This window comes from Schistocerca gregaria, chromosome 2, assembly GCF_023897955.1.
Source record: "Schistocerca gregaria isolate iqSchGreg1 chromosome 2, iqSchGreg1.2, whole genome shotgun sequence".
Lineage (NCBI taxonomy): Eukaryota > Metazoa > Arthropoda > Insecta > Orthoptera > Acrididae > Schistocerca > Schistocerca gregaria.
In genome coordinates this window covers 709,556,320-709,581,045 of record NC_064921.1, presented here as the reverse complement: position 1 = coordinate 709,581,045, position 24,726 = coordinate 709,556,320, and the positions used below count along the sequence as shown (strand labels likewise).

General features: G+C 39.9%; 1 protein-coding gene across 6 annotated transcripts in view; it reads left to right on the top strand.

The window, feature by feature from the left end:
* LOC126334821 (arylsulfatase G-like) overlaps window positions 1-24,726 on the top strand; it is a 262,638-nt gene that overhangs the window by 70,872 nt on the left and 167,040 nt on the right. For 3 of the 6 annotated variants that reach the window (XM_049997472.1, XM_049997469.1, XM_049997470.1), the window contains 2 exons: window positions 4,500-4,582; window positions 17,010-17,101. In XM_049997472.1, coding sequence (XP_049853429.1) covers window positions 4,500-4,582; window positions 17,010-17,101 — 175 coding nt within the window. Of the gene's footprint in view, window positions 1-4,499; window positions 4,583-17,009; window positions 17,102-20,193; window positions 20,634-24,726 lie in introns of those variants that run through there. The other 3 variants (XM_049997468.1, XM_049997471.1, XM_049997467.1) reach the window with 3 other exon arrangements.

Below are 24,726 nucleotides of genomic sequence, written 5' to 3'. Positions count from 1 at the left end.
GTACACAAAATAGGGAGACAGGTAACAAATATCTGTGATTGTGGAGAAATAGGGACATTTGACCATGTGGTACTTAATTGTAACTTACACCAACTAGAAAGGGGAAACAGGGTGGAAAATTTGATCTTGGTCGAAATAGGTCAGGGCACTGGAGGATGGAAGTTACTGGACTGTACTGCCAATAGATATCAAGAACACTGCAGTGTGAGTTACACATAGTGAACATAGGGATCTTGATGAAGTATGGTCTAAGATACCTGGTAACCAAAAGGGTGAAGATCAGTGAGGTTTGGAGGTGTGCATAGGAGAAAAACATTGGCAGCAGCACAATCTTGAGACAGAGTTCAACCATGGAACAGTGGTGATGACGAGTTAGAATGGAGTGGTGATCAATAAGCTAATTTAGATGTAATGCATTAATTTAGAGTGCACAGGTGTTTAAACTGCACAAAAAGTACTTATAAGAACCCAAGCAGTAACGCAAAAACTTGAGTGCTGCCGAGCCATGCAGGATTATTTAGAAGTAGTTTAATATAAGAATAAACTTATATGTGAAGAGCTGCATGGTCAGCAGTCTTGAGCACTTAGAAGACAGCCCACACTTAATGGAAATATTTTGGACCTTATATCTACAACAGTACTGACATTATCAACAGTATAGAGACAGGGGTTAGTGATCATGAGGTCATCATAGCAATGATGGTTACTAAAGTTAATAAATCCATAAATAATACTAGGAGAGTATTTTTATTAGGAAAAAAACAGATAAGCAATTGTTAGCACACCATTTGACAATGAACAGACATTATTTCACTCCATTATGATGGATATAATGGAAATACAGGCAAGATTTAAACTGTCTGTAAATCACACTCTGGAAAAGTAAATGCCAAGTAAATGGGTTAAGGATGGAAAAGACCCACAATGCTTTAGTAACAAAAGTTGGTAAAACCATGGAAGCGGAGACTATTGCAGTCTTGTTTCTACCAAGTATGAGCTGATGATGACAGGGAAAAGTTAGTAGAAATTTATGTATCTGGAAAAAAAGGGGGGGGGGGGGGGTGCACAAAGCATACAACAATTTCCATCGTCATATGCTAGCAATAGGACTTACAGAAAAAATTCTGATCCTATGTGGAATTGCAAAGTGGGTGAAAGGCTACTATCCAGTTGCCCATTGACCAGGCTGGTGTGGCAGTAGAAGACAGCAAAAAGGATGTTCGAGTTTTAAATTTCGTGTTTAAAAAATCATTCATTTAGGAGGATCGTATAAAAATACCGTCTTTAGACCGTTGTGCAGACTTCTGTTTGGAGGACATAGTAATAGCTATCCCTGGTGTAGAGAAGCACCTGAAAGAGTTGAAAAGAAATAATTCACCAGGCCCAGATGAAATCTCAGTTAGATTTCACAGAGAGTACACTATGGCTTTGGTCCTTTACTAGCTAGCATTTATCATGAATCTCCCACCCAACACAGTCTCAAGTGACTGGAGAAACTGTACAGCTGTGTGTGAGTTCGTAAGGTACCAAACTGCTGAGTCATCAGTCTCTAGACTTACTACTTAAACTAACTTATGCTAACAACACCACACACACCCATGCCCGAGGGAGGACTCGAACCGCACGGCTGACTGAAAGAAAGTGCAGGGGACTCCTATATTTAAGAAAGGTAAAAAAATAGTTCAGTAGCATTAACATTGGTTTGCCACAGAATTCTTGAACATATTTTTGCTTTAAATACGAGAATATCCTTGAAAATCATCACTCAGATGAAATCAGCTACCCCGTTTTTTGCATGATATCCTGCAATTGTGAATGAAGGGCAACAGGCAGATTCCATATTCGTAGTTTTTCAGAATGTAATGACTTGGCACCACACTGAAGACCATTAACAAAGGCCCGAGCATACGGATTAGGCTCCTATATATGTTAGTGGCTTGAAGCCTTTTTATGTTATAGAACCCAGTACGCTGTACTTAATGGCAAGTGTTCATTGGAGACAAGGGTATCATCAGAAATACCACGGGGAACTGTTATAGGACTACACTTCTTCTCCTTATACATACATTATCTGAGGGACAGCAGAAATCTGTAGCTCTTAAACAACCGTGCTGTAGGGTATGAGAAGGTTTTTTCGTTGAGTGAGTGTAGGAGATTACAAGATAACTTAGACATTTATTTGTAGTTTGTGTGATGAATGGCAACTTGATCTAAGTATAGAAAAATACAATTTAATGCAGATGAATAGGAAAACAATTCTGTAACATTCAATACAGCATTGGTAGTGTGCTGATTGTCTGTCTAGGAGTAATGTTGTGAAGCAAATGGCACAAGCATGTAAGAGCAGTAGTAGTGAAAGCAAATGGTTGACTTCAGTTTATTGGAGAATTTTAGAAAAGGGTGGTCGACCTATAAAAAATACCACGTATCTAACACTAGTGTGACCCATTTTTGAGTACTGCTCAAGTGTTTCTGATCCCACCAGGTTGGATTAAAGGAAGAAATCAGAGCAATCGAGAGGTGAGACACTAGTTGGTTCAGTCAAAGCATGAGTATTGCAGAAACGGTTCATGAACTCAAATGGGCATCACTAGATGGAAGATGATGCACTTTTTGTAAAACATTATTGAAAAAATTCAGAGAACTGGCATTTGAAGCTGACTGCAGAATAATTTTGCTATCATCAACATACATTTCACATAAGGATCATGAAGATAAGGGACTCATATGGAGGCATATAGAATGTTGTTCTTCTCTCAGTATTAGTGGAACACAAAAGAAAGTGACTAGTAGTGGTGCCTGGTACTCCCTGCCACACATCGTACAGCGGCTTTAAGAGTAGATATGTAGATGTAAGTGTTGATTATCATTGTAATGAAATAGAGCAGAGGGTTCTGTGATAGTGGATTTTTCTTTCACTTTTACTTCACTCTTTATGGTTGCTTTGATTTCTAAGGTTTTCTTTTGATTAGGCTGTAGAATTTCGTTGTTTAATATTATAGATTCATTGTTACCCTGAAATAAATATACAACGTAGCAACCCACCTTAGAATCGTAAGACAGTGGAGTGAGATGTAACAGCAATAAATAAATTAATTCCCCTACTCATGCATGCAAGTATTACATTTGTCCTGTAATCATTTCCACTTAGCCATTTTGCATTTACTGTCAGTTTCAAACTTTTCCTGCATCAATTGCTGCATTTTTATATTTTCTACTTTCATCCGTTAAATTCAGTGTCTTGGGTATTACTCAAAGAATCCTTCTGGCCTTTGTAGTTTTGCCTATTTCCTCCTCTGCCACCTTCATGAGTTCATCTCTCAAAGCTACCAATTTGTGTGCTTATTTTATTTCTTTCCCCTATTTCAGTGAATCATTGCCTGATGTTTCCTTTGAAACTCACAACAAATTCTGGTTGTTTCAATTAATCTAGGTATCATCCTTTTAATTTCCTGCCTGTCTGCAGCTTTTTTCAGTTTCAATATACAGCTAATAACAAATAAAATACAGTCAGTCCCCATATGTCATGGAGATGTTTTGCAGTTTAAAATCTGATTTCGAAATCCATATCTTACTGTTATGTAATCTGTCAGAAACTGAAAAAGTCTGGTGCCTCTATATCTCTTTCATGTACACAAACTTCTTTCATGAGTCTTTAACCAAGTATTAAAAATAATTAAATTATGCTCTGTACAAAATTCTATTAGACATATCCCCTTTCGTTTCTTTCCTTCCGTCCATGTTCTCCCACAAGTTTTCCTTCTCTTCCTTTTCCTACTATAGAATTACAGTCTCCCATAACAATTTAATTTTTGGCTTCCTTAAGTACCTGAAAGATTTTGTTTATCTCATCGTACATTCCTTCAATTTCTTCGTAATCTGTGGAACTTGCAGGTGTATAAATTTGTACTACTGTGGTGGGTGTTGATTTTGTGCCTACCTTGGCTATAATAATGCACTTTATGTGCTGTGGTGTTCATGGTAGATTATCTGCATTCTTATTTTGTTATTATAAGACCTAATCATGCAGTATCCCTATTTGCTATTGTATTTATACTCTGCAGTGACTTCCCAAAAGTTCTGATCTTGCTGCTACAACACTTCATTAATTTCTGTTATATTTAACTTCAGCCTTTGCATTTTCCTTTTTAAAATTTCCTATCCTACCTACTCAATTAAGGGATCTACCATTACGCGTTCCGACACATAGAACACCAGTTTTGTTTCTCCTGTTGACATCATAGTGAGTAGTCTGTTTCTGGTTATCCAAATGTAGGACCATTTTACTTTCAGAATATTTTGCCACCATCATTAAGCCACACAATTAAGCAAATGAATAGCAGGTATTTCCATTGTGTAGTGAAATAATTTCTTATGTGATACACATTTGTTGGATACCGTCCCTCACAATAAGAAAAGCATGCAACATTCAAAACTTGTACATAATGGATACTTATTAATTCACCATGCTGTATCAAAAATGATTTTGTTCTTTCCAGGTGCTTCAAAATCCATCGTATATGGAAATTTCATCATGTGGCCTAACAGTTCATTTTCCCAATTATTTTGCTTACATTTCTGGGTAAGTAGGCACTGTTACGAAAAATTGGTTACTATGCTTTTTATTTCATAACCATGAGTTGGTTTTCACAGAATAGTTGTAACTAAAATAAAAACAAGGTATTCTGAGCTGTAAAATTTTGTTGGGAAGTATAATTGATAGCTTTGACTGGCCATGTGATGCTTATAAATTTTTATTATGAATTAGAGTATTAGAATGGTGATACTGTTTTTACAGTGTGAATCAGAATAATGTAATGTTTGAGAATGAAAAAAAGTTGTCATTTACTTTACATACAGGATAATGGAACTTGGAAAAAATATATCATGTTCTCCTGCACAGAAGAAGAAGAAGCTTTATCCAGTGACTTTAATACCACAGAGTGAGTCATAGCTGAAATCGGTGAACTCACAAAAATGCTGGGATGTCAAACTTTGTAGGGATATGAAATAGAATGACCACAGTGTACCTAGAAATAAAGGTGTCAGCCATTTTTTACTTTTGGTTTTGTGGTGTGGACTTTAAATGCAGAAATCACTCAGAAACTGATAGAGATGTGCATATTTGGAGTTGCTAGGAGAGACAGGAAAACATATGAGTGTATCAGAGAACAGACTGGAGTGTAATATGTAATTATGCCCGAAATGAAAGTGAAATTGAAATGATGAGACTTGTGTCCATACTGATTCATTAAGTTACTGCTGAGCCTAATATGTCATTTTCACTGCTCCATTCATCTAGCAATATGAACTCTTTCCATGGTAACAGGGTAGAGAAGCTGTAGCCATGCATGGCAGAACAGTTTGAAAGCAGGCTTGAAAATTAGATTGGAGACATTTTCTTTTATGCTTTGTTCAATCACTTGCTATGTTTTATTTCTTTGATCCCTTTGATACAGATTTTGGGAGATCTTTTCTCAAGCAAATCTGGAATTATATTATGAGAAGAAAAGTTGCTACTCACCACATAGCAAAGATGTGGAGTCACAGATAGGCAAAACAAAAAGACTCTCACAATTAAAACTTTCAGCCATTGGCCTTCATCAACAATAGACACACATAAACGCGTGTGCGCGTGCCCACACACACACACACACACACACACACACACACACACACACACACACACACACACACAATTGCAGTCTCAGGCAACTGAAACCACACTGCGAGCATGATGAGAGTGGCGACTAGGTGGGAGTAAGGAGGAGGCTGGGGTGGGGAGGGGGAGGGATAGTTTGGTGGGGGTTGCAGACAGTGAAGTGCTGCAGTTTAGATAGAGGGCAGGGGAGAGGTGGGGAGGAAGTAGCTGAAAAGGAGAGAAATAAAAAGACTGGGTGGTGGTGGTATGACAGCTGTGAAGTGCTGGAATGGGAACAGAGAAGGGGCTGGACAGCTGAGGACAGTGACTAATGAAGGTTGAGTCCAAGAGGGTTACGGGAATGTAGGATGTATTGCAGGGAAAGTTCCCACCTGTGCAATTCAGAAAAGCTTGTGTTGGTGGGAAGGATCCATATGGCACAGGCTGTGAAGCAGTCATTGAAATGAAGGATATCATGTATCATGTTTGTCAGCATGTTCAGCAACTGGGGAGTCCATTTGTTTCTTGGCCACAGTTTGTCGATGGCCATTCATGCGGACAGACAGCTTGTTCCCAGAATGAGATTTTCACTCTGCAGCGGAGTATGCGCTAATATGAAACTTCCTGGTAGATTAAAACTGTGTGCCGCACCAAGACTCGAACTCGGGAGCTTTGTCTTTTGCGGACAAGTGCTCTACCAACTGAGCCACCTAAGCACATCCCACGCCCCGTCCTCACAGCTTTACTTCTATCAGACAGCTTGTTGGTTGTCATGCCTACATAGAATGCAGCACAGTAGCTGCAGTTTAGCTTGTAGACCACATGACTGGGTTCAGAGGTAGCCCTGCCTTTGATGGGATAGGTGATGTTAGTGACCTGACTGGAGCAGGTGGTGGTAGGAGGATGTATGGCACAGGTCCTGTATCTAGGTTTATTGCAGGGGTCTGGGCCATGAGGTAGGGATTTGGAGCAGGGGTTGTATAAAGATGGACGAGTATATTGTGTACGTTCGGTGGAGGGCGGAATACCACTGTGGGAGGATTGGGGACGATATTGGGAACGACATGCTTTGCATTTGAGGTTGTCCTGGATTGTGATTCCCAAGAATTTTGTCTTTTTTTCCTTTTGAAGAGTGTTATTTCCAAGAATTTTGTCCACTCTTTCCTTTTTTACAATGTCATTTCCTATAGATAATTTCATACCTATTTTTGTTTGTTTCCTGGTGTTCAGTTCCATTGGTGCAGTCTTTGAATTACTTACATTTAGAAGGGTTTCATTGAAATACCTGACTATTTCATTACTTACGCTGTTGCACAACACCTCCAGACTGTCATAGGCTTTGTTTGCATACCGTTGACACATTGTCTGCATACATGTTTTAGAGCTAAGAGAATAGTACAATATATCATTCCCTATTTGATATGAGTAATTTTGGATTTGAAAGTTTCACAGTTTGTTTTAAGCAGCATAAATTGTTTCTTGTTGCTCATATTTGATTTTATTGACTTGTAGCCAGTTCCTCTAATACCTAGAGTCCACAGCTTGTCAAGTAACATGGTGATATTGACACAATCAAATGCTTTTTCTAGATCAAGGAACATACCTGTAGTATATTCTTTATATTCTACCCCAGTTATTATTTTGTCTATTAATTGTGCTGCAGCTACAGAAGTTGATTTATTTTTCATAAAGGCATTCTGATTTTCATATATTACATTGTGTTGACTCAGGAATGTCATTGGTCTAGTATAAATATTTTAACTATCTTAGAAAATGCAAATAAGATTGAAAAAGGGCAGTAGCTTTCAATGTTAGATTTTTCATCTTTCTTGGAATTTGGGGTTACTTGTGATCTCTGCAGACTGTCTGGGAAACAATTTAGTGCAATTACATTGTTTACTGCTCCGGCCATGGCATTAGATATGTTGTGGTTGCACTGTTTTAATGTGCTGATAAACAGTGCCTCATAGCCTGCTGATTTTGTATTTTTAGTGACCTTACTATGTATTTTATTTCACAGCAGAATATGCCTTTCCCAGGTGGCCGGACTATATGGGAGGGATTTTGTGGTGTACAAGGGATGACAGCTGCAAAAACACATGTAGTGTTGATGGGTGATGTGTTTAATGTGGACTGAGGTGCTGATGGAGCAATCCGAGAGGAGTAGGTCAAGATCAAGGAACGTGGGTCACTAGACGTGAGAGAAGGTGTTGAGGTTGTGAAGGGAGGGAGATAGGGTGTCATGGCCCTGAGTCCATATCATGGAGATATCATAAATGAACATGTACCATACTAGGGGCCTGGTGTTCTGGGAGGCTAGGAAGGTCTCATCTAGGTGCTCACAAACAGGTTGACATGAGAGGGTGCCATGTGGATGCCCATGACTGAGCCATGGATATGTTTGTATACCTTCGCTACAAAGGAGAAGTATTTGTGGGTTAGGATAAAGTTAGTAAGGCGTGTGAGACCTCTGCCAGTTATTATTTGATTCCTCTCGTATAAAATCTGCCAAAGTGATTCCACCCCAGAACCCTAACACATTCTTCATTACATGCTTAAACTTTTCATCTCTATGACACCTCGCACACCCACCTCTGCATGCTCCCCAAAATTCACAAACCCAAGAATCATGGATGGTCCATTATGGCTGGTTATTTTGCCCCTCTGAAAGAATTTCAGCCCTCATTGACCAACACCTCCTACCAATTGCCCGGAATCTAGTCTCCCAAGTCAAAGATACCAACCGCTTCCTTTACCGCCTCTCCACCATCCCCGCCCTTGTACCTATAGATCCCTACTTGCCACTGTTGATGTCACCACCCTATACACCAACATCCCTCTTGCTCATAGTCTTACTGACAGAGTCTAAACCCACTACCTGATTCCTCATTCATTTTACTAACTTTATCCTAACCCACAAGTGCTCCTTCTTTGAAGGGAAGGTATACTAACAAATCCATGCCTCAGCCATTGGCACCCACATGGCACCCTTTTATGCCAACCTGTTTATGGGCCACCTAGAGGAGATATTCTTAGCATCCTAAAATGCCAAACCCCTGGTTCATTGATGATATCTGCTTGATATGTTTCAAGGCCAAGACACCCTGTCTTAAATTCTTCACAACCTCAACATCTTCTGCCCTGGTCACTTCACTTGGTCCTCCTTGAACCAGTGTGCCATGTTCATAGATCTTGACCTACTCCTCTCTGATGGTTCCATCTGCACCTCAGTCCACATTAAACTCACCAACCCACCAACATTGCCAGCATTTTTGCAGTTTTCATCCCTTTTGCACCAAAAAATCCCTCCTGTATAGCCTGGCAACCTGAGGACGGCATATTCTGCTGTGACAAGAATTCCCTTGCCTTGTATGCTGAGGGTCTCACCAAAGCCTTCACGGACAGGCACTATCCCCCAGACCTAGGCCGCAAATAGATCCCCTGTGTCATATCCCTCACCATCCCCAAGCACCAGCCACAAAGCAGTGCCCCCTATGTCATCCAGTACCAGCCCGAACTGGAACAACTGAACCACATAATTCGCCAGGGCCTGAAATGAGGGACATCCTACCCTAGGTCTTTCCCACCCGTCCTGAAGTGGTGTCCTGTCACCCGCACCATCTTCACATCACGTTAGTCCATCCCTTCCATCCCTATGCCTCCCCCAATCCCAACCTCTTGACACAAGAATCATATCTTTGTGGAAGACCCAGGTGCAAGACCTGTCCAACCATCCACCCAGCACTTCCTATTCTAGACCTGTCACAAGTTTATCCTACTCCATCAGTGGCCAGGCCGTCATATACAAACTCTGTTGCAATCATTACACAGCTTTTAATATTAGTTTGACCACCAACCAGCTGTCTGCCAGGATGTAAGGCCACTGCCAAACTGTGACCAAGAACAAGGTAGACCACCTTGTGGCACAACATGCAGCTGAACTAAACAGACGTGATTTTAATGTCTACTTCACTACCTGAGCCATCTGGATCGTCCCATCCACTACCAGCTTTCCTGTAAGTACTGCAGCCTCAACCTACAGTAATATACTGCCCCCAAAACTTCCAACCATCAGTTTCCACCCCATCTGTCCAAGCCCTTCCACATTCTTGTGTCGCACCCTCTCTTTTTTTCCACCCTCTGCCAATGCTCCTGTTCATCTTTCCCCAGTTCTCTCAATTTTTGCTCTGTTTTCCCCACTTCCCTGCCCCATAACTTCCTGATGCTGTGCCTGTAGACAGTCTAGTCCCTGCACACCCTGCCAGGCACCACTTCTGCCCCCCCCCCCCCCCCCCCCCCCCTCCCCACACACACACCTACACTATTCTTTCCCTGCCCCTCCAGATTGCTGCTTCCATTCCACATGACAGTTGTATATTGGTCTGAGCTGCTGGAGTTAGTGGCCATGTTTGTGTAAGGTGTACTTGCTTATGTGAATGAATAGTGTGTGTTTATTTTCTTTTTCTTTTTCTGATGAAGGCTGTGGCCGATAAGTGTTTGTGTAAGTGACTGTTAATTGTGCCTGTCAGCAGCTTAAAATCTTTACAGTAAGTAGCAGTCTGCTTTTCCTGCACTGCTGATATTCCAACGTGGGGTTTCTGTTGTTTAAAAATAAATTTAACATAGTTATTACAAGGTAAAATGGCCATGGGCAACTGAAACACAGTTGAGCAAATTCAGTTAGTTGCAAAACACCAACATTTCATTCACAGTATTGAGAGCAATACCCAGAACTGTTATTAACAGCAATTTCGTCAGAAAATGGCCATGATCCAAAATTACAAACAATTCAACAATTTCAGCAGAATACAGGGTGCAATTTTACTGAGAGGACAGCTGTGACTAACTGACAGTATCAGTATAAAAAAATGCAAATTTTCATTAAGCAAGGATGGCTGTGACTGACCAGTAGAAAACAGTTAAATATTTAAAAGGAAATATAACATAATATTAAGCAAGCAGCTGTTACTGACCAACAGCTAAATAACTTAAATGATATGAAGTGTACATTACTGAGAGACTGTCCTTGACTGACTGGCAGTTGAATCTGCAAATTTTATTAAGCAAGATGGCCATAACTGACCATTAAAAAACAGTTAAATTAACCTGTAAAAGGAAAAGCAACATAATTCAAGCAAGTGGCCATTATTAATGAACAGCTAAATAACTTACACAATACAATATGAAATTTTACTGAGAGACATGGCAGTATCAGTTAATCAATAAAGAAATTTTCGTTAAGCAAGGACGGCCGTGACTGACCAGTAAAAACAGGACTATTGCATTTAAATGAAAAGCTTTTACACTTCATGCAACAAGAATGGCCATAATAAATCAAAGGAGCTCAGAAACATTCGAAAGTCACAATTCTTTAAGAACATGGCTGTGAGTTACCAAGGGAAAACAAATAGCATCACAGTTAAACACAAGGCTATGGATTCTGTTTAAGTAAGGAACAGCAGACTTAATAATGTAGAGCAAACTCAAGTAAAGGCGTTTGAGCTTTTCATACAGTTAGTTACCCAACGGTACAAATACATGGCACGTCAAACTTTCAGTCAGGTTACATACAGTGAATGACACAGTTTTAATCTATCTTTTTGCAGCTGTCAATGTCTCAGCACGCTGTACAGTGTAATTTAATAGGGTGCCCAAATCACACATAAAACTATAACAGACATAGAAATGCAATTAGATACAGCATAAATTATGTCACATGATTGCCACAAGGTTACCTTAAGGAATGAGCCTCTGTACACAACTGCATTTAACATAGAGACTCCGTGTCAAATCAGTGTCTTTCAAAATTTCAACAATTAACTCAAGTATTGGAAAACAGAACAAGCACACATCTTCTTGCTCACCCCTAACAGCCTAAAGCAGATCTGTAACTCTTAAGCACTAAGGAAGGTTATGGTGAGCTGGGCAAAAATCAAGGAAATAATTTATAAAGTTGGGGAATTCTTGACATAGGTCCACAGACAATGTTTAATCAAAGCCAGGTTGCAGTTTCTATCATGACTTAGCGATAACTTCACTGCTATGATCACAAGCCCTACACCAACAGACTTCCATGTAAGCTTTGGTTGACAGCAGCCACGTGTCTCTTCTTGTGCTATGCTACTGTTATGGGTATGTACACAACACATGATCCCAATACTGGCCTTTCACAGTGTAGTCTCACTGACATCACCAGCTCTCTCTCTCTCTCTCTCTCTCTCTCTCTCTCTCTCTCTCTCTCTCTCTCTCTCTCTCTCTCTCTCTCTAACTCGTAAGTTGCATGCAGTCTCCCTTCAGAACTCCACCATCCACCATGGTCCCTGCCATCTAGCCCAGCACCACATCTCAGTATCTTTGCATGTCCACTATCATTCCTGCCAAGCCAGTGTCACTGTCTTGCAGTCATGATTTTACACTCAAGCCACATTTTTTGTCTTGAAAGCTTCATCATATTCACTATTGCCCAACTATTCTCAATGTAACTTTACCAGAGCCCCATGGTTCATGCATTTTTAAGGCAATCCTATGCCTTGTGATTCTGGCTTAGATCCACATTTTGGACTATAAGTTGTACTTGCAGAGAGATCTTGTATCCTGAGTCATGTAATACTTTTATCACTGATGGTGTCTCACAATATTTCCCAGACAAGGCATGTCATGCAGTATTTTTGTCTTATATGAATTGTATGTATTCTGTCACTTACTTAATATTGATTTTAAAACTGAATGATGCTCAGGTTCAAAATGTCTGGTGGCTTAATGATGAAACAAAGAGACAGAATACACACAGAGGCTGTGGCTTGTTATTTAGCACTCCGTGCGGTGCCACATTGTACTGTTAACTACCATATTTTCGGATAGTAGACCTAAATGTTCAAACTTGTAAAATAAGTAGTTGCCTAATATTTGTGCAGTGTGCAACTTCATACACAGAAACAATATAAGTACAAATATTTCTTATTTCAAGTGAGTACTGTTTTACTGATTGTCTGGGGTTAAAGCATTTATATGAAAGCTACTGACACTGTTGAAAAATTATATAGGTAACATTGTTTCTGGCTAGAATTGCTAAGCATTAATGGTTGTAATTTCTTGATGTCCTTACATGCTATCATGTACTACACACTTTTCCTGACTTCCAAAAACATGACAGAGGATTATTCAGTTTGCTTCATTAAGGCTGCAGTGTGGTATTCTCTCTCTGTGTGAAAAACAATAGTTCAATATTAAATCTTAAAATTTAACACTGAACAATAATAAATTCAGTGTTTGGTGATTGTAAGGAAGAAGATATAGACTTACATACTACATTATTCACCTATTTAGTAAGCTGATTTGTAACTGGTCTGCATTCCTGAAAGGTTTTAATTGTAAGAGCAGATGCTCCCTTGTGCTGTTTGCACTAGAGACTTTCTAATGACATCCCTTTCTTTGAATAATCATTCTAAAGCAGTAGTGCATGTTTACATAAAGCCTTACTATCTCTCAGTTGTAGAATTTGAAAACAGATAACTCTTACAAATTTTCAGAAGGTGAAGTAAATGTTTTTGGAGTTATTGGGTGCTTTCCTACATTTTTTATGTGGCAGCAAAGAAAGGTATATAGTATAACCTGGTCAGAAACCTGTTATTTTACATGCAGTATGCTTTCATTACATTAATTATTCTTTATTTACGATACTTACTGACAAATGTTGGTAAAAACAAATACTGACACCACTTGTTACGTCAAATGGCCACTTGTTATGACTTCTGCTGTACTTGTTATGGCCGTTTGCTACTTGTTACGACTTCTGCAGTACTTGTTAGCAGCAGACACAGTGGCTGTGCCAAAGGCTGGGACAGCGTGGAGTTTTACAATTATTTTTTGAGCTTTATTTACAATTTCTCCCTCATCGTCGCTGCCCAGCCCTCCAGATCCTTCCGCCTGGCTGCTGCTGTGTAGATACTCTTGACAATGCACGCAACGCATGCAACCAGCGCTCCGCTGGAGTCAGTGGCCGGTGGCGCCTGTGCCCAAGACCGTGCTGCAGCCGGTCCTGCTGGAAGTTCTCGCTGTAATTAGTCAGCCATGGTGCCGACTGGACTCAGGCCAACCCCCAGAGCTGAAGTAGACATCTGGTGGCGAACGGATGACTCCTGCGAGCTGGAACAGACTTCCAGAATCATCACCTATGAATATTGAACATTTGAACACGGACCACGTCCGAACTGCTTCCTAATGGCTTCTGATGGATTCTGTCCGTTGCTGCCTGTGCTCCACTATTTATATCCGGCAGGAGGACAGTTTTTACCCTCGGTGACAGCTTCTTGTTATTACTCCCGCAGTATATTGCAGCGTAACTTAGCGTGCTGGCCTCACTTCCCTTACTCAGCACTCCCCAGTCTTCGCTCGGCACTCGGTTTGCGTGCGTCCTTGCATCAGCCGGTTGGTAAACTGCAACTGTCAGCAAGGCTATCTGTGCCGCACCTACTTCGCAATGCCACGATCACCGGCTGCCTCTGTTTTGCCATTCTCCACTGCGTGAAGCAACACTTACTACATGAGACCGCAACAGTATCTATGTAAATTATCTACCTCATGGTTTTGACTTACAATTTTGAAATTCAGTGATATTATAGAGTCCATAATTCAATGACTTGGTCTGGCTTTTGGCTATTGTAACATAAATATTTCAGCTACTTTCCATGTTTAAATGATTCTTTCAGAGCACTTAGACATTTATTTAACATCTCTCAAAAATTCTATCCATTTTATTTTGAATGATACAGTGATACTTTTTACTGGGCTTCACTCATTGTCAAAAGCTTTCTCTAAGTCTACAAATGCTAGAAACATAGGTTTGCCCTTCCTTAATCTAGCTTCTAAGATAAGTCGTAGGGTCAGTATTGCCTCACGTGTTCCAACATTTCTACGGAATCGAAACTGATCTTCCCCGAGGTCGGCTTCTACTAGTTTTTCCATTCGTCTGTAAAGAATTCGCGTTAGTATTTTGCAGCTGTGACTTATTAAACTGATAGTTCGGTAATTTTCACATCTATCAACACCTGCTTTCTTTAGGATTGCAGTTATTATATTCTTCTTTAAGTCTGAGGATATTTCGCCTGTCTCATACATATTGCTCACCAGATGGTAGAGTTTTGTCAGGACTGGCTGTTCCAAGGCCTTCAGTAGTTCCAATGGAATGTTGTCTACTCCGGGGGCCTTGTTTCGACTCAGGTCTTTCAGTGTTCTGTCAAACTCTACACGCAGTATCGTATCTCCCATTTCATCTTCATCTACATTCTCTTCCATTTCCATAATATTGTCCTCAAGTACATCGCCCTTGTATAGACCCTCTATGTACTCCTTCCACCTTTCTGCTTTCACTTCTTTGCTTAGAACTGGGTTTCCGTCTGAGCTCTTGATGTTCACACAAGTGGTTCTCTTATCTCCAAAGGTCTCTTTAATTTTCCTGTAGGCAGTATCTATCTTACCCCTAGTGAGATAAGTCTCCACATCCTTACATTTGTCCTCTAGCCATCCCTGCTTAGCCATTTTGCACTTCCTGTCGATCTCATTTTTGAGATGTCTGTATTCCTTTTTTCCTGCTTCATTTACTGCATTTTTATATTTTCTCCTTTCATCAATTAAATTCAATATTTCTTCTGTTACCCAAGGATTTCTACTAGCCCTCGTCTTTTTACCTACTTGATCCTCTGCTGCCTTCACTACTTCATCCCTCAAAGCTACCCATTCTTCTTCTACTGTATTTCTTTCCCCCATTCCTGTCAATTGCTCCCTTATGCTCTCCCTGAAACTCTGTACAACCTCTGGTTCTTTTAATTTATCCAGGTCCCATCTCCTTAAATTCCCACCTTTTTGCAGTTTCTTCAGTTTTGATCTGCAGGTCATAACCAACAGATTGTGGTCAGAGACCACATCTGCCCCTGGAAATGTCTTACAATTTAAAACCTGGTTCCTAAATATCTGTCTTACCATTATATAATCTATCTGATACCTTTTAGTACCTCCAGGCTTCTTCCATGTGTACAGCCTTCTTTTATGATTCTTGAACCAAGTGTTAGCTATGATTAAGTTATGCTCTGTGCAAAATTCTACCAGGCGGCTTCCTCTTTCTTTCTTTCTTTTCTTTTTTTTTTATTTTTTTTTTTCCCCCCCCAGTCCATATTCACCTACTACGTTTCCTTCTCTCCCTTTTCCTACTACCGAATTCCAGTCACCCATGACTATTACATTTTCATCTCCCTTCACTATCTGAATAATTTCTTTTATTTGATCATACATTTCTTCAATTTCTTCGTCATCTGCAGAGCTAGTTGGCTTATAAACTTGTACTACTGTAGTAGGTGTGGGCTTCGTATCTATCTTGACCACAATAATGCGTTCACTATGCTGTTTGTAGTAGCTTACCCGCATTCCTATTTTCCTATTCATTATTAAACCTACTCCTGCATTACCCCTATTTGATTTTGTGTTTATAACCCTGTAGTCACCTGACCAGAAGTCTTGTTCCTCCTGCCACCAAACTTCACTAATTTCTACTATATCTAACATTAACCTATCCATTTCCCTTTTTAAATTTTCTAACCTACCTGCCTGATTAAGGGATCTGACATTCCACCCTCCGATCTGTAGAACACCAGTTTTCTTTCTCCTGATAACGACATCCTCCTGAGTAGTCCCCGCCCGGAGATCCAAATGGGGGACTATTTTACCTCCAGAATATTTTACCCAAGAGGACGCCATCATCATTTAATCATACAGTAAAGCTGCATGCCCTCGGGAAAAATTACGGCTGTAGTTTCCCCTTGCTTTCAGCCGTTCGCAGTATCAGCACAGCAAGGATGTTTTGGTTAGTGTTACAAGGCCAGATCAGTCAATCATCCAGACTGTTGCCCCTACAGCTACTGAAAAGGCTGCTGCCCCTCTTCAGGAACCACACGTTTGTCTGGCCTCAAATACCCCACCATTGTGGTTGCACCTACGGTACGGCTATCTGTATCGCTGAGGCACGCAAGCCTACCCACCAACGGCAAAGTCCATGGTTCATGGGGGGAGGTCTATATTCATATTAGTGTTAATTCAGATATGCACTGAGATGAGGTTTGAAGATTAAGTGTGCTTCAATCTAGTACATTTATTGTGAAAAAATATAGATATTGTAAAAAATAAAATCCCTGTGTGTCCTTTATTGACATTCACAAGTCTTAGATATTGAAGAAAATAAATATCTCACATATGACAAACGTCCCGTGTGGAATGATTCTCCAGTTACATTTCTGTGACTTAAAAAATCTAGCCTGTCACTAGATTTAGAGCATGTATCTTTTCTGGAAAATAAATGACTTCACTCTTTCTTTCACAGGGAAAAATCTTGCAGCACTGCAAAATCATTCACGTGCCACATATTTTACAGTACTAATGAAGAACAAGTACAGACAATCTTAAGATGTATTGGTAAGCTTACATTTTTCAGTTTTACTTCTGTAGCCATTAGACGTGTAGTAGCTATTCAGGCACTATGCATTTCCTGGACTATAATAGGAAACCTCTTCTGTTGTGCACAGTACACCAGTAGAATAACTTGGTGTCACCTTAATGTCAAGATGACAGTCATCTGGAACAGTGCTTTGCAAAATCATCATCCATAGCCTCCTCCTTAAGCCTTACTGATGATGTATGCTGAATACTGATCCACTTATCTTTTAACACTGCTCAATTTGGCTACTGTTAAAGTTCCTCTACAGAAAAAGCAATATATGATTTCAAAAACTTAATTCTGGTGGAACTAAACAGGAAGAATTACCCTGAGAGCATTTTTTGTAGTCTTGCTAATACTGCACTTTCAGTTGTGTACATTGTAAAATGTGACCAGGGTCACTAAAATGTTGCACCATTATATGCACTACCTTTATGTAGATGGAGCCATATCTTGACTACAGAAAACAGAGTATCATATTAACAAATGATATCACAGGAGTAAAGCCAAATTCGTGGTAGGTAAACATTAAATATGGTGATACTATTTCTGTAGCTTGAGGCCACAGTCATATAATACTGTTTAAATGAAAGCTCCACCATTTGACTATATAGATTGTATAGTCTATAGCCTATGTCATGTAGAATGACACTTCCGCACATAGAGTGGAGCGATAGGGAAATGTGGAGGGGATGAGGTTTGTGTATGCGTGGCGATAGAGAGCGGGCAAAAAAAGTCCGTGTTGCTGAACTGTGTCGCTGCAGTCAACAGTCAGGCCCATTTGCTATCACTACATCATATTATATGATTGAAAAAACAATGATGATGTGACTTACCAAACGAAAGCGCTGGCATGTTGATAGACGCACAAACATATACAGAAAATTCAAAGCTTTCGCAATCAACGGTTGCTTCAACAGGAAAGAGGGAAGGAGAGGGAAAGACGAAAGGATGTGAGTTTTAAGGGAGAGGGTTAGGAGTCATTCCAATCCCGGGAGTGGAAAGACTTACCTTAGGGGGAAAAAAGGACAGGTACACACACACACACACACACACACACACACACACACACACACACACACACACACACAAGCAGACATTTGTAAAGGCAAAGAGTTTGGGCACAGAGATGTCAGTCGAGGTGGAAGTACTGAGGCAAAGATGATGTTGAATTACAGGTGAGGTACGAGTGGCGGCAACTTGAAATTAGTGGAGGTTGAGGCCTGGTGGGTAACGAGAATAGAGGATATACTGAAGGGCAATTTCCCCTCTCCGGAGTTCTGAGAGGTTGGTGTTAGTGGGGAGTATCCAGATACCCTGGACGGTGTAACACTGTGCCAAGATGTGCTGGCCGTGCACCAAGGCATGTTTGCCTCTGTACTTCCGCCTCAACTGACATCTCTGCCCAAACTCTTTGCCTTTACAAATGTCTGCTTGTGTCTGTGTATGTGTGGATGGATATGTGTGTGTGTGTGTGTGTGTGTGCGCGAGTGTGTACCTGCCTTTTTCCCCCCTAAGGTAAGTCTTTCCGCTCCTGGGATTGGAATGACTCCTTACCCTCTCCCTTAAAACCCACTTTCCCTCTCCTTCCCTCTTTCCTGATGAAGCAACCGTTGGTTGCGAAAGCTTGAATTTTGAGTGTATGTTTGTGTGTCTATCAACATGCCAGTGCTTTTGTTTGGTAAGTCACATCATCTTTGTTTTTAGATATATTTTTCCCGCGTGGAATGTTTCCTTCTATTATATTCATATTACATGTTTGGATCAATGAGGGAATTATACATTTTAAAACCAATTTCAATCAGACATCTACATGAGAGAAGTCTTACTCTTGTGGTTGTGTCCACTGCTCCATAGCAGTTTGTGAAGATGTCAAGTGTAATTTTTCTCAAAATGGCAATTGTCTAATGACAAGATCATCAGAAGTGGTTGCAGTAATTGCTATTTGTTGTGATTTAGATATACACAAGAAAATAAACTTCCAATGCAAACCGAAAGCATTATATTTGTTTGACAACTGCTACTACTTCATACAATTTTTTGTAAACATGTATAATGCCTGTATGTGGCTGTGTTTCACTGCAGTTCAATGTAAATCAATATGTGTAAAAAAGAAGAAATGGTAGCAAAGACTAGTGCAAGAGACTATCATAAAAATTTTCAGTGTGTTATATTTTCCAGTGTCAAGAGGCTTTATGAGTTTGAATTAATTCATTCGACATTACTGTGGGAGAACGTGTTTATGATCCATTGAACAAGCAAACAATTAACCATCCTCTGTGAATAACTCTAAAGAATGCTGATATCGAAAACCACCAATATCTCAACAGGCAACCCCTCCCTTTTGTTTTAATACGTTTTACAATTTGTGCCTTGAAAATGGCAGGTGTTTATGTGTCAAAATATTGCAGTTTTTGATGAATTTATTTGGCCACATTCTTATGAGTAATCTGAGCATACAACACACTGGGAAAAGCGTAACTTCTCCTTGGGCAATGTGTTGAACATTCCAGTGTGAATACGTCATAGGCTATGTATTCCTAATCAATAAAACCTAGGAAGTTCTTATGTACTATGTATGCAGTTGACAAAAACATTTTTAAACAATGAGTCTGTGAAAACAAGGAAGATTATTACTTTACTTTGTTTCAAAGTCTACATCATTGTAAATTTAGGATGATAGATTCAAGGCTTTTATGCATCTTCGCCTCCCTGTCAAAGTCTTATTTCTCTAACTTTTCAGTGAGCTGCTCACAGTGTGCCCATGCTGAAGGCTGCTGCTGCCTGGTGCTTCATGCGCAAGCATTTCAGTGTGTGTTATCTTGAATGTTTTGTTTTATTTTATTTTATTTTATTTTATTTTTTTTTTATTTTTTCCCCCATGTAGCTTGTAACTTGTCTGAAAATTAATTCTATTGGATTAAATTGACAGTGATATGTGGGTAAACACATGTTCACATGCAAAAATTGCCGAATTTGTACATTCTGTTGTGTGACTTTTATGAATTAACAAGCTGCAGGGGTTTACCACGAATCTGGCTTATATTGCCTGGTATATTTTTATTTTCAGCCAGAGCACAACACCTTTCCTGGTACTTGTACTTGGTCTTTTCTCTTTAACAACTGAACAATAACTGACATGGTAATTACAATGATCGACTTCAAATCAAGGTATGGCAAGAATTGTTCAATGAACCACTTCTTGAAAGCGACAGTGCTCATTTTTGAATGGTAGTCACTACTGATTTTCTTACACCTAAATACAAGTTTGCTCTCAGGGACCAAATCAGAAGAAGAGCGAGCATGCAGAATAAGTATTGGAGAATCTTTTCCTGTGGGAACTTTAAAACCACCATTACCATCACTCATTTTCATGCAGGTATTCATCGAATGATTCTGATTAATTCATGTTTCATCAATGTAATACACTGTAGAGCTACCACCCCCTCTTGTATTGTGCATGTTTGTAAGGGATGTGGTTCGTGCTGCTTCTGTGTCGCTTCTTTCAATTAAAAACTGTCTTCTTAAAACATTTGAAACCAATATCTTTCAAAATTCTTTGCATTGATGAAGTGCTATCTTTGAAGCCAATTTGTTCAGGCATAAATGTAAGAAATTTATTTGATGATAGGTATTCCCTGCTCATATATATTTCATACATGGAGCACTTTAAAATATCTTAGTCAAAACCATCCATTTACAGGTTTCTTGTGATTTCGATGCTTTACAGGTGGCATAAAAACAAATTTTGCTGATGTTTCTGCGGCTCCAACACTTTAGTTTACTATTCTCTGTACAGTTCTCTTGCCAATACATGCTTCTGCAATTCGTTCTCGAATCTTCGAAATCTCAAAAATAGAAGTCTCACTTTCAGATACACATTTTAAAAAAGTTATAAATGCGGTATGTAAACCACCTAGACTACTTGTGAAGCATATATGTCTACACCTACACGATTATCCTGCAGTCCACAATTAAGTACCTTGCAGAAGGTTCATCGAACTACCTTTCAGTTCCACTCTCAGATAGTGCGCAGGAAACACAAACACTTTAATCTCTCCGTGAGAGCTCAAATTTCTCTTATTTTATCTTACGATCATTCCTTTTTATGTAGGTGGGTGCCAAAAAAGAGAAAGCTGGTCATTGAAATTTCATGAGAAGATCCTGCCACAACGAAAAACACTTTTGTTTTGATGATTGCCACCCCAACTCGTGTATCATAACCGAGGCAGTCTCTCCCCAATTTCGCGACAGTACAAAACGAACTGCCATTCTTTGAACTTTTCATGACTCCTATCTGCTGTGGATCCCACACCGGACAGCAATACTCCAGAAGAGGGAAAACATGATATAAGTAATCTCTTTAGTAGACCTGTTACATTTTCTAAGTGTTCTACCAATAAATCACAGTCTTTGGTTTGTTTTCCACACATTATCCATGGGATCGTTACAATTTAAGTTATTTGTAATTGTCATCCCTAACTTATTAGTTAAATTTACAGCCTTTAGATTTCTGTGTTTTATCCTGTAATCAAGCAAATGTAAGGGCTGTAAATTCAACTAAACTTATTCTGTAAATCCTCCCCCCCCCCCCCCCCCCCCCATGAACCATGGACCACGTCATTGGTGGGGAGGCTTGTGTGTCTCAGCGATACAGATAGCCAAACCATAGGAGAAGCCACAACAGAGGGGTGTCTGTTGAGAGGCCAGACAAACGTGTGGTTCCTGAAGAGGGGCAACAGCCTTTTCAGTAGTTGCAGGGGCAACAATCTGGATAATTGACTGAACTGGCCTGTGTAACATGAACCAGAACAGCATCACTGTGACGGTACTGTGAATGGCTGAAAGCAAGGATAAACTACAGACATAATTTTTCCTGAGGGCATGCAGCTTTACTGTATGGTTAACTGATGATGGCGTCCTCTTGGGTAAAATATTGTGGAGGTAAAAGAGTCCCCCATTTGGATCTCCAGGTGGGGACTACTCAGGACAATGTCGTTACCAGGAGAAACAAAACTGGAGGTCAGCAGATGAGTGTGGAATGTCAGATCCCTAACCGGGGATGTAGGTTAGAAAATTGAAAAAGGGAAATGGATAGGTTGAAGTTAGATATAGTGGGAATTAATGAAGTTCGGTGGCAGGAGGAACAGGACTCTTGTCAGGTGAATACAGGGCTATAAATACAAAATAAAATAGGGGTAATGCAGGAGTAGGTTTAATAATGAATAAAAAAATAGGAACGTGGAAAAGCTATTACGAACAGCATAGTGAATGCATTATTGTATCCAAGATAGACACAAAGCCCACGCCTACCACAGTAGTCCAAGTTTATATGCCAACTAGCTCTACAGATGATGAAGAGATTGAAGAAATGTGTGATGAGATAAAAGAAATTATTCAGATAGTTAAGGGAGACGAAAATTTAATAGTCATGAGGGAATGGAATTCGGTAGTAGGAAAATGAAGATAAGGAAAACTAGTAGGTGAATATGGACTGGAGGTAAGGAATGAAAGAGGAAGCTGCCTGGTAGAATTTTGTTCAGAGCATAACTTAATCATCACTGACACTTGGTTTAAGAATCAGAAAGAAGGTTGTATGCATGGAAGAGACATGGAGACACCAGAAGGTTTCAGATTGATTATATAATAGTAAGACATTGATTTAGGAACCTGGTTTTAAATTGTATGATATTTCCAGCAGCAAATGTGGAATCTGACCACAAGTTATTGGTTACGAACTGTAGATTAAAACTGAAGAAACTGCAAAAAAGTACAAATTTAAGGATACGGGACCTGGATAAACTGAAAGAACCAGAGGAACAGCAGAAGTTAAACGGGTAACTCTGAGAGATGAAAGAGTTAGGGCAGCAGAGTCTCAAGTAGGTAAAAAGACAAGGGCTTGTAGAAATCCTTGGGTAACACAAGAGATTTTGAATTCAACTGATGAAAGGAGAAGGTATAAAAATGAAGTAAATGAAGCAGGCAAAAAGGAATATAAACGTCTCAAAAAATGAGATCATCAGGAAGTGGAAAATGGCTAAGTGGGAATGGCTAGAGGACAAATGTAAGGATGTAGAAGCATATATCACTAGGGGTAAGATAGATGCTGCCTACAGGAAAATTAGAGAGACCTTTGGTGAAAAGAAGATCACCCATATGAATATCAAGAGCTCAGCTGGAAAACCATTCCTACACAAAGAAGGGAAAGCAGAAACGTGGAAGGAGTATATAGAGGATCTGTACAATGTGGGGAGTATTTTTCCTTATTTCCTTGTGTTGTTTATTTTGTAAGATTTGTGGTGGGACATATACCAGCACTAATGGGAAGTTGGGTCCGTGGCTGGTATAACAGGGCAATATTTTGCCAACCCCAATACACCGCCAGATGAAAGTAGTATTATCTTTATCCTCTCTTCTCAGAGTAGTTTTTTGGTGGTCCGGATCCTTCCGTGCCACCTCCCTGTCGATCCAACTGCGGTGAAGATTCCTGTAATGCTTCCAGAAGTTCTCTCTAATGTGCTACTAAATAAATAGCCATGCTTCTCACAAACAGGGGTATATTTTGCCCAACATTTTCACTATTAGTTTTCACAACACAACTAACATTTTTTACGGTAAAATCACACTCTTCAGTACATTCAAATGTCTGTACATGTATTCTGTAGGACCTGACGGAAGGGGGGGGGGGGGGGGGAGAACAGATAATCAACTAACTCTCTTCAGTAGTTCATTATGCCTTGTTGGAGGTGTTGTTTACTCCATGGCTCTTGGATTCAGGCACTTGCTGCACCATAGTACAAATGACTCCCAGACAGTTGTAATACCGTTTTTAGTGTTCCCCTTCTCACCAGCTCCACCACTGCTCCACATTCACTGCATACAAGAAAGGAAAACACACAGTGTCCCTTTCCCACTACATTTATCCTTATTCATTTACTCACGAGCATCTCTTGTGACGGCTTTCCAATAGTGTGTTGGGATGTTTACAAATATCCCGAAACACTATAAAGGGTGATGTACTTGAGGGCAATATTATGAAAATAGAAGAGGACATAGATGGAGATGAGATGGGAGATAAGATACTGCATGAAGAATTTGACAGAGCAGTGGAAGGCCTTAGTCTAAACAAGGCCTCAGGAGTAGACAACGTTTCGATAGAACTACTGATACCTGTGGGAGAGCCAGCCATGGCAAAGCTCTTCCATCTGGTGAGCAAGATGTATGATATGAGTGAAATACTCTTAGACTTCAAGAAGAATATAATAATTCCAATCCCAAAGAATGCAGGTGTTGACAGGTATGAAAATTACCAAACTATCAGTTTAATAAGTCACAATACCAAAGTACTAACACGAATTCTTTACAGACAAATGGAAAAACTTGTAGAAGCTGACCTCGGGGAAGGTCAGTTTGGATTCCGTAGAAATGATGGACCACACGAGGCAATACTGACCCTATGACTTATCTTCGAAGATAGGGTCAGGAAAGGCAAACCTATGTTTCTAGTATTTGTAGACTTACAGAAAGCTTTTGACAGTCTTGACTGGAATACTCTCTTTCAAATTCTGAAGGCGGCAGGGGCAAATATAGGGAGCGAGAGGCT